The 11,086-nt window shown below is 51.4% G+C and overlaps 1 protein-coding gene across 1 annotated transcript; it reads left to right on the top strand.

Annotated features, from left to right (window-relative positions):
* Positions 1–569: 569 nt before the first annotated feature.
* On the top strand, positions 570–11,008 carry Mrps18a (mitochondrial ribosomal protein S18A; the record flags this gene model as incomplete). Its single annotated transcript, XM_036168076.1, has 5 exons — positions 570–620; positions 4,323–4,430; positions 7,528–7,651; positions 7,852–7,921; positions 10,609–11,008. Coding segments are annotated over 5 exons (498 nt in total), but the record flags the coding sequence as incomplete, so codon positions are not given.
* Positions 11,009–11,086: the final 78 nt, after the last annotated feature.

Genomic DNA, 11,086 nt, shown 5'->3' with positions numbered 1-11,086 from the left:
CTCATTGAAAAGCCACCACCAGAACACAGACAGTGCTGTGTTTTAGATTACAAACCCTTGGCAGTCAGAAACCACTGTGGTCTGAGTCAGTCTGTGAAGGGACATGTGTAAGGGTACCTCTGATCCCTTTAGGCCTGCTGCTCCAAAAGCTTTTGGTTATTTTTGCCACATAGACAGGATCTGGTCCCTCTTTGCTTAAAGTCTTTGAAAGAGAGTCTTACTTTGTATTGTAGCCCAGGCTGGCCTCACACACATAGCAGTTTTCCTGCCACAGCTATTCAGTTTGCCAGTTCCTCTGAACAGAATCAAGATGTGTCTCAGCTTCAAATGGCAAAAATCCAGCATGGAGCCCCTTCATCCCAGAGAGATGCTGCAGCCTGAGCACCTCTGGCTAGCCCACAGCCAGCCTCAAGGGCATACAGACTTGGCCTTCGGGGGTGACCCTTGACCGCTTTCTGTCCCAGGCAGGGGCCGTGAGAGAGTGCAGACTGAAGGCTCCTCTCCTCTGCCTCGGTAGAACTTGAGCTGTTATTTGAAACTCCCTGTTCCTTATTAACTGGCTGACCTGATTTCTCCCTTTATCTCTAGTGGTGGAGATCCGAGAGGGGAAGACGACTACAGTGAGTATTGTCGCCGTGGCGCTGGCCACTCACGACCTCCTCAACGCTTGGAGCCGCCCGCTGCTCCTCGGAGGGAGGGAGAGAGAGGAGGCCCTATCTGGACTCCTGGCTCCGGGATCTGCTCCCTCTGAGACCATAAATCCTCAAGTCTGCTATTCTTTGGGCTGTGTGCTGGAGTGTGGTTAATCAAGAACAGTCACTGTGCCTCTACTGAGGTATCTGTTACTTGATTAAAGTGACCTTTTGTATGACAAAGTCCCAGAGGCCTTTGCTAATATGTTCTCTGGCAGATGATAAATCAGTTTCCCAAAGGGGAAACTAAGGCAGCCTTGCAGACCTACAGAACCAGAGTTAGTTGTCTCAGAGCCAGGGCCTGGACATCTAATCCTTACTTTCTGTCTGTAAAGTGTACACTTAAGTGATGCATTAAGAGATGATAGTCCCTAGGCCCTAACCACACTAGCTGGCACCCTGGCTTGTCTCTTGGTAAGAAAACTGGAACGATTTCTTCCACCCATGCCCCCCTTCCCCTCACTGGGCCCATCTTGCCTCCCTTGGGGAGTTAGTCATGGGGCCTAGATTATCCCATAATCCTTAAAAGACAACCTTGTTTTCACATGGTCTTCTGTGCCTCCAAGGAATTCTCAGCCACCTCGAAGAGCTCCCAGAAGGCTCAGGAACTTCCATGTCAACCAGGGGCTTAACCTCTTTGGCAGTCAGCCAAGCATAGGCCTCCCCAAGACAGTCTTATCCCCAGGAGAAATCCAATCATTCTTCTCCCAGAATACCGCCTTGTCCTTTCCACTGGTTAGCTTCTACCTAATTCTTAACTTTTTTTAGGGTACTCCATCCCCTTTGGGCATCTCTCCAGTTTTCTGGTTAAAACCTAAAACAATCTGGGCATGATTGTGCATATCTGTAATCCCAGTACTTGAAGAATCAGGAGTTCAAGGCCATCCTCAGCTAAAGGCAAGCCTGGGCTACACGAGACCCTGTCTCAAATGATAAAAAGCATTCACCCTATAAACCCTGTGCTGGAGAAAAGGGTGACATCAAACTTTTTTGTTTTTGTTTTAAATTTTATTTATTTATGTATTTTTTAGGTATGAGTGCTTTGTCTACATACATGCCAGAGCGAGCTTCAGATCCCATTACAGATGGTTGTGAGGCGCCATGTTGGGAGAGCAACCAGTGCTCTTCTGAGGCATCTCCCTAGCCCCTTGGTTTTGTTTTTTGTTTTTTGTTTGTTTTTTTTTTGAGACAAGGTTTCTCTGTGTAGCCCTGGCTGACCTGAAACTCCCTTTATAGACCAGGCTGGCCGTCAAACTCACAGAGATCTGCCTGCCTCTGCCTCCCGAGTGCTAGAAGGCATACACCACACCCAGCCTGACATCATACTTTTGAAGTGGCATCTTGCTTCCGCTTTTCTGGGTACAGAGTGCTCAGTGCTGAAGAGAGTCCCCCACCCACTGCATCTCCTGTTAATGCCGCTGTTGTCCTGGGTCCAGCCTTTTTTCTAGCTTATCAGAGTGCCCATTATTTTTCTGTTGGCTGTTTCCACTTCCCTTGAAGACCGGCAGAGCATGCCTCGCTGTCATCTGCCGCTTCAGACTTCAGAACCAGCTAGTTCACCACCAATAGCAGCATCTCTAAGAGAAGCTAATGTGTTAGATATTCAGAATCACAGGCTTGCTTCCCAGCTGATGATGCTGTCACAGCTGACTTTTAAGTGTAAAGAGGGTTTTTCATGTGAGGCGTGGATCTGCTGTTTATAGAGGGAACATGGAGACACTGCAGCTCTGTCGGGTGCTGCTGTGACTGACTGTGGGCGTATGTTCTCCAAAATCAGATCTGACGCCTGCCGCACTAAGTTGTGGGAGTTAGATGAACTGGTACGTGTGAACCATTCTTAGCAAAGAACCAGCCAAATGACAGTGAGCCAATGAATGTTGGTTCTCTCCTGGGGCCCTGGAGGCCTCCCATGCACCTGCAGGTTTTCCCTGGCCCTCAGCTTCTCTCTGACGTGTTTGGGGTTGCCATGGTAGAAGTGGGGGTGGGTAATGGAGCCTGACATAACTGAGCAGAACTTCTAGCCTTTCCCAGTGCAGGCGTCGGGGTTGCTTTTGTTCCTGTGCCTCTCAAATCCAACCCAGCCATGCTCTTAGGCTCAGCCTCAGTGAGGCCTGCTAAGCTCCCTCTGCAATTGGAGCTGACTCCAAGGTCATTGCTTTAGTACACATATCCATTCCAAGGCTGGGTCACAGGGTACAGCCATGATGGGAAGGTCATGTCACACATGGCCTCTGCAGGGTATTTGAAAGGTGTTACTCAAAATGATAGAAGGAAAGCAAGCTGTAATCCCAGAACTCAGGCAGCAAGGCAAGAGGTTCCCTGCAAACGTGAGGCAGCCTGGTCTCTAGAACACTGTCCAAGCCAGCTAAGTCTACCTCGTGGGACCCTGGTTTATTTTAGAGGAGGGTGTGTATTGTGTTCATCTGCCCATGTTTTCTGTGTGTTTGCAGAGGAGCAGCAGACACCCGCTTGTCTGGCTAGTCCCAGGGTTTCTCAGCTGCACTGCCTGGAGCTCTTCGTTGTGAGGGCTCCCTGTGCATCCTTGCTAGATGCCCACCATACCTCTGCCCCAGACATGGCCAGATGGGAGAAAACACCCCCTCTTGTTGGAACCTGTTAGCATAGATACGGCTCTGTTCTATAAAGCTGGAAAGAGTGCTGTCTGCAGATAATGTATACAGCTCTATTCTATAAAGCTGGAAAGAGTGCTGTCTGCAGATAACATATAGAATGGGTGGAAGCTGTGAATAGCACATCTCTATGCCATTTGGAACTTCTTTACATGTGTGTGTCTAGTTGTCTGAATGTGTGCATATGCATGCAGGTACCCTTGGAAGCCAGGAGAGGGCATCAGATTTCCCTGGAAACCAAAGCCCAGTCCTCTGCAAGAGCAGACAGTACTCTTAGCTGCTGGGCCATCTCTCCAGCCCCATTTGGAACTTTTAACATGCGCACATGTCACCTTTTCCAGAGTCAGGGAGGAAGCCTAGGGTTCAGGAACTTTATTGTGGTTTGCCGAGTCAATATGGCAAACCCCTCTAGTTCAGCAGTTCTCAAACTGTGGGTCACAATCCCCAAAGACCATGGGAAATGCATATTTACATTACAATTCATAGCAGTAGCAAAATTAGTTATGAAGTAACCACGAAAATCATTTTATGGTTGGGGGTCACCACAACATGAAGAACTGTATTAAAGGGTCGCAGTGTTAGGAAGGTTGAGAACTACTACTCTAGTTACCAGTTTGTATGTTTGTCTAATGTCATCATTGCTGTTTGTCTAGTTTTTGAGGCAAGAGTCTTACCATATAACCCCTGCTGGCCTAGAACTTAATACTGCATAGCCCAGGCTAGCCTTGAACAGAATTCTGGTTATCCTGCCTCTGCCACCCACTGTTGGGATTACAGGATGCAGCAGCACTGGTCTGGTTGCCAAACTACGTGCCTGTGGCCAATGCCCAGCACATAGCAGCTATAGAAAATCTCCTTTATACAAGCAGACCTGTGAGTTGCTGGCGTGAGATCCCCAAAAGTAAGCTTTGGCTAGCGTTCCTGCAGGGTATGGTCAGAGTTAAAGACCTGCATGCCTGACCCAGGCTCTCACACTGGCTTTTTTTTCCCTCCCCCTTAGATTGAAGGCCGAATCACAGAAACTCCCAAGGCAACTCCAGACCCCCCTAACCCCTCAGGCCAGTGCCCCATCTGCCGTTGGAATCTGAAGCACAGGTATAACTACGAGGTGAGTGTGAGTGCTGAGACCACCACCCTGTGTCCACTGGGGCCAGAGTCCTCTCACCTGGAGCACTGTCCTCCTCATGTGCTGACAGCTGCATTTCACATGGCCACCAAAGACAATGGAGCCTTGTCCAGTGCCTGTCAACCCTGACTGTGTGGTAAATGCTAAGGAGCTTTGAGCAGACTGGGCTGAGGGTCGGAGAAAAAGCTCAGTGGTTAAGAGCACTGGCTGCTCTTCTAGAGGGGTTCAGCTCCCAGCACCCATATGGTGGGTAAAAGCTGTTCAAGTTCTAGAGGATCCAACACCCTCTTCTGGCCTTCACAGGCACTGCATGCACATGGTTTATGTGCATACATGCAGCCAAAATACCTATATGCATAAAATAATCTCAAAAAACAAGAATTTAAAGAAAAAAATAGTATGGGACTGGAGCGACAGCTCAGCAGTTAAGAGCAGTTGCTGTTCTTACATCGGACCTTAGTTCAGCTCCTAGCACCTACATGGTAGTTCACAACCACCCATAACTCCAAGGATACTGAGCAAGCATGCAGTACATATACATACATGCAGGCAAACCACTTATGCACATCAATTTTTTTTTTTTTTTAAGGTAAATCATTGCTCCTACAACTCAGCCTCAAACAGACCCACTCAGCTTGGGCATTTTTAAAGTTCGTACAGACTGTGGAGCAGGAAGCCACTGAGTTCATGGCCTGGTACAGAAGGGCAGGGGTAGTTCTCACAGGCTGGAATCAGGTCTGGATTTGGCTCTCCCCTAGGTGATGAGGTGGTTCACAGTGGGATCTGCAGACACATCGTAGTCTCCACAGTGCAGCTCCAGACCACCCAGTTGCTGTACCTTTCCCAGAGCAGCTGTTTCTGGGAAAGGAGACAATCATGAACATAGCCAGCAGCAGTCGGCATGAATGGGGCCTGCTCCAGGAGGCCGTGTCCTGAGCAGTCACAGGCTTTTTTTTTTAACTCACTTTGTTTGTTTGTTTGGTTTTTCAAGACAGGGTTTCTCTGTGTAGCCCTGGCTGTCCTGGAACTCACTCTGTAGACCAGGATGGCCTTGAGATCCTCTTACTTCTGCCTCCTGAATGCTGGGATTAAAGGTGTGCGCCGCCGCCACCACCACTGCCTGGCATCACTTAGTCTTTTTTTTCTTCTTCTTTTTTGAGCAATGTGTGTATATGTGAAGGAGCAGATACCACAGCATACACATGGAGGTCAGCTTTCTCCTTCCTGCATGTGGATCCTGGGGCTCAATCTCAGATAGTCAGGCATAGCAAATACCTTTACTGGTGGAACCATCTTACTGGCCCTTAGATTTCTAACTAACCCCATGAAGTAGGGACTTTATCCTTGCTTTGCAGTAAGGGAATCTTGGGCATGGAGAAGTTAATAATCTTGCCGCCGCAATCCTCCCACACTAAGTATCAGCCAGGATCCAGATCCGAGAAGCCAGGCAGAGCCCATGTGCTACCTACTACCCTGCAGAGAAGACAGGACCCAGCCTGGCTACCACACTTGTTCTTCAGAGCGCTCACTGTGACAGGAGCACTCTGGGGGTTTCAGGCAATTCGGGCTCTAGGCCAGTTTGACCTGTATGTTGTCCCAGTTCCCCTCTGAGGCACAGGTTGGCTAAGAGATCCTGGTCAGATGATAAGTGCAGGAAGATCTGAACAGAGTGACCCAACTAATCTCCTGGGCTGGGAACCTTGGCTTTAGTCCACCCCCAGGCATGGGGGCAGGGCAGGGCTCTCAGCCTGCCCTGGGTCCTCTGAAAATAAGTGCTCAAGAATACAGCAGAAGGCTGAGTCCAGAGCTTCCTGTCTCGTGGATGTCAGTGAATAGACAGGCATGCTCGTAATTCCAGCTGCAGAGAGGGAGGCAAACCCCACACCTGCCCATGCACTCAGGGCAGTGTTCTGCTGGCCATTTCCAGGAAATTGATTTGGCTGTTTTTCCAGGAGAAGAAATCTAATCCTCTCCAAGGTAAAGGCTAAAGTTGTTTTTCCTTTTTCCTCTTTCCATGTGGAGCACTGTTGGCCCAAGCTGTGTGTTGCTGTCCCTTGCTTGGCAGCCTGCAGTGAAGGGTGCTGAGGATACAAGCCAGCATCTTACCTATGGATTAGTCCAAATCTGTTACCTGCTTCTGTAGAGTGCTGAGCTGGGAGTTTGGGGCCTGGGGTGCCCAGGAGCTGTCCAGTGACTAAAACAGAATTTGCAGTCACACAGCAAGGTAGCAGTTTAGTGAGCGGACAAAGGCTGGCATTGGGCCTGGTAGGGACAAGTGTTACTTAACCCTTGAGCCATTTATTGTGGGGGAGAGGATTCCCTACCAGTTTGTCCTTTTTGCTAGACTTAATCCCACATAGCTTGTTAGGTGTGCGACAGAAGGCCCAAGGACCCATTCCCATCTGGGGTTATGAAATATGGACTGAACTTCACAGTCCGGTGCCTTCCTTTCAGCTTGGTGCCTGCCTAGCACCTGAGCAGAACAGCAGGCGGAGCAGCTGTCTGTGTGAACTTGACCTGGGCCACCGGGTCTGCGGCTGAGGTGGAACAGGCATTGCCTCTCATGGAAATGCTTTACATGTCCTATCCCAGCAGATGGGAAGGACCAGTAACCACTGGATACATTTTTTTTTTTTTTTTTTGGTTGCTTGGTTGTTGTTGTTTTTTATTTTTTGTTTGTGTTTTTGTTTTGTTTTGTTTTTGAGACAGGGTTTCTCTATGTAAGGTTTCTCTGGCTATTCTAGTACTCGTTCTATAGACCAGGCTGGCCTCGAACTCAAAGATCCACCTGCCTCTGCCTCCCAAGTGCTGGGATTAAAGATGTGCACCGCAACTCCCTGGCAGACTACCAAACATTTTACTACTAAGAAAGACTGATGGTAAAATGCTTCCTAGAGCACTTCTGGTCTCACCTAATGTGTCAGAAAGTTTTGGGGAGCTTTTGGGGGCCCTTTTGGCAATGAGAAATAGAAAAGTCCTAATGAGTTGTCCTGCTGGGACCCCTGTAGAGCCTACAGTCTGGTTCCCAGCATACAAGGAAACCCAGCTGACCTGTATTCCAATTTTTGCTTTTCACTAGGATGTGCTGCTGCTCAGTCAGTTCATCCGGCCTCATGGAGGCATGCTGCCCCGGAGTGTCACAGGCTTGTGCAAGGAAGAACACCGAAAGATCGAGGAGTGTGTAAAGATGGCTCACCGAGCAGGTCAGAGTCCACAGGGCTAAGGGGTGGCAGGACTGCAGGCTCCGCACCCCAGCCAGCTGTCACAGCTGGAGAGAGTCGATAAGCAGGATATTGTCTGCCCCCACCCCCACCCGTGTCCCCCTGCTCCCCACTGCCATGGTCTTTACCCCTGGCCCTTTCAGAACTGTGGAGACAGACTGACTATATGTTCTTCCACTCAGGTCTGTTCCCAGATCACAGGCCACGGCTTCCAGAAGGGACATTACCAAAGAATAAACCCAAGCTCAACCGGTAAGGAGACATGGGCACAATTGACCCAAGTACTCAAGGCCCGTGGATCTCACTGCATCCCAGAGCACTTGGCCCATGGCTGTCACACAGCCCAGGAGAGCTCCATTCCCAGCTGGCCCAAGTCCATCTTTCCTACCGTGGCTGTACTGTGTGCTATCTGCCACCCACCTCCCTGGCCCACATCTCTTTTCTGTCCTAGAGGGCCTTGACACAGTTGGGCATTAGAATATGTTCGTCCCTGTTGATGACATCACACCACATTGCTGTGGGGATGTTGGGGCACTGCTACAGACTTGCTGTATCCCAGCTCTCTCCAGCACTGGGGTATTACAGGGCAGAGCAAGCCTTCACCGTGGGGGCTGTCTGAGATAGGACCACTGTACACAGCGTTGCATCAAGGCAGCCTGCACAGAGGCTCCATCACCACCACTGCTCCCTGGAGTCCTACGCTTAACGGCCTTCACTTCTTGGCGTCCTGAGCTCTCCTGGGGTCTTAGGAGGAAGAGACGCAAGGCAGCCCTCCAGCAGCAGCAGGGTAGGCAGGCCCTCTGGAGTGAGAGCAGAGTCTCGCCTAACATTCAGACGGCTCTCCTGTTGCAGGCTCCCTCTCCATGACGTCACCCTCACAGGCAATTAGATCTGTAGTACCCCCTTGCTGAGAGAAGAGTGTGCAGTTCTCAGGCCCCCCAGTGGCTCCTCCCTCCTCCAGTGTGTCAGACTACCTCTCCTGATAGTGAGAACAGCATACTCTGCAGGGTGACTGAGGCAGAGCCAGACTCCAAAGCCCCCACAGGTCTTTGCAGAGATCCTACCATATCCCAGGTGCATGCTGGAAGGCCAGGTTGCTAGGTGGAGGGTGTGAGGTGGGTAACTAGGCTTGCTTCTTTGTGCCTTGCCTCCCCATTCCTAATGCTAAGCAGAGCTGGACTGGGCTCTCTGCCAGCAGCCCCAAGGAGCAGGGCATGCTCTGGTCTGTTTGGGGGTTGAGCCCACCCCCACCCTGGCTCTTCAGAGACAGCAACAAGCCTGAGGACACAATCCATCCTGCCCTCGGGCCTTTGAAGCTAGGCCAGGCTCCCTCCCTTACATCCGGTGTCCTTTAGCGTGACACAGGATTGATGATGTGTGGGGGCTCTTGAGTTGCAAAAGGCCATCCCTGGGGGAGGGAAGTCCCGGCTCCGGAGGTGCTGATCCCTGTACAAGGGATGCTGAGATTGCACCCAAGGCTCCCTGGTCTGCACTCAGGGGCTTAGGCCCTGCTCACTCCCTTGTGTCCTCAGCACCCGGGTGCAACAGTGTCTTCACCAGCAGAGGGGATGGTCTCCCCTTCCCTGCTCTTCTGTGCATGGGGATACAGGCCAGTCCTCCTTGCCCAGAAGAGGTAGAAGGGGAATGATTTAGGAAACCTGAGTTCTAACTAGAGCTGAGGGGTTCACAGAGGGCTGACTGGATGCCAGCCAGCCTACCTGTCAGCTGGCTGCTCCATATGGCACAGGCGTCAGGCCCCAAGCTAGCTGAAGGACAGCTGAGGAGGGCAGCTCTTGAGAGTCTGGATAGCTGGGGTCTTCTGAAGTCCTTGAGTCCTGGTGAACACCCTGTTTCATGGGTCTGTACCCAGGCCCCCTTCCCCACCCTCTCAGGACTTGGAAAAGCCAATATAAGGGCCAGCTGGTGGTGAGGGAGCCTTTGTTGGACCAACCTGTTGTCCTAGAACCACTGACTATAGAGACAGCAGTATCCCAGCCAACTGGGGACACCTTGTCTTCCACCTCCTGAGCCCTGCACACACCAGGGCTGGACCTCCGGGAGCTTCCCCTCCACATAAGGCTATCAGCCAAAGACCAAGGTCCAGAGGAGTGTGGAGGAAAGGCATGCGTGAGTCAGCAACCCTTTTTTCAGCCAAAGATTTCAGCCAAAAAATAGATTTTAATTTCTGCCAGGAATACTAGTTTTTAAATTAAGAAGCTTTTACTTGAGGGTCTCTGGAGGCGGCCAGAGCAGGCCTCAACCTTATAGAACACGGGAGGACCCCTGGCCTTTGTGGCTGAACTTTGAGGGTAAAGGATGGGCCTTTCTGGTCAGGAGCCAGGTTTCATTATGAAGAGAGCAAACCCCGGTCTCAGTGCTGTCAGCCACTTTTCCAGGAACAATCTGGGCTCAGGCTATCCCCAAAGGAGGCCAGAGGACCATGGGTGGCCGCCATCTTTTCCTCTCCCACTTACAGGAACCTGCTGGACTGCACCCACTGTGTTTAGCCCTTGCTTCCCATCGGGTTGGGTGAGGGGCAGGGTCCTGCACCAGTGCGGTCCCCTGAGGAGTTTCCTGGAGGCGAGAGTGGATAAAGCAGCCCAGTGGGAAGAGTGCCGGGTTCCCCCACCTTTATCCTTCCCTGGGTCAGGCTGGAGAGCTGCTGTCCAAGTGCCCTCTTTCCCGGCCTTCTCCCTGAGTGCGGATGACACTGGCATCTTAGAAAGGTCAAGGGAACGGCCTGGGCTGCCTGACCCTGACCACACACTTGTAACAGCAAGAGTTCATCCATCCGTTTCCAGAAGAGCGGTTTCTCCCAGGAAAATTCTTTGCCCTTCGAGAGGAAAACTGGTGGACAAGATGATGCAGCCACTACGGCCTGGCCCCCGGGACAGTGCCTTACTGTCCTGCATGCCAACCTTCTTGTGTTCCCTCTACAGCTACCTGACTCGCTGGGCTCCCAGCTCTGTCAAGCCCATCTACAAAAAAGGCCACCGTTGGGACAAGGTGGGTATGGCCGTGGGGTCACCACTCCTGAAAGATAATGTCTGCTACTCCAAAAGGCCTTGGAAGCTGTTTCATTAGTGGGAGCCGTGCTGTTGAAGATCTGACTAGAACCTTCCAGATGATACGCTTGCCCCCCCCACCCCCACCAGAAGAACCCACTGCCCTCCGCACACAGCATGGGGACTTCGGGACTAACTTCTGTTCCCTGGATCTCCCCGGCCACAGTGTTAGGAGCAGGGCAGGCAGGAGCTGGATCTCCTGCCCTGTGGTCTTCTGTTTGGCTTGGGCAGGAGTCTGACCCAAAGAAATGTAATAAAGTGGGCTCCAGGCTTCCCTGTGTGGTCACTGCTTGGAAGTGCTCATCTCTGAGTGGGCCCTGTCTGACTGGAGTGGGTCCGTGAGCCACACGAC

The sequence above is a fragment of the Onychomys torridus genome, chromosome 18, assembly GCF_903995425.1.
Source record: "Onychomys torridus chromosome 18, mOncTor1.1, whole genome shotgun sequence".
Taxonomy (NCBI): Eukaryota; Metazoa; Chordata; class Mammalia; order Rodentia; family Cricetidae; genus Onychomys; species Onychomys torridus.
The sequence above is the reverse complement of the archived record's forward strand: the minus strand, read 5'-3'. Positions and strand labels throughout refer to the sequence as shown.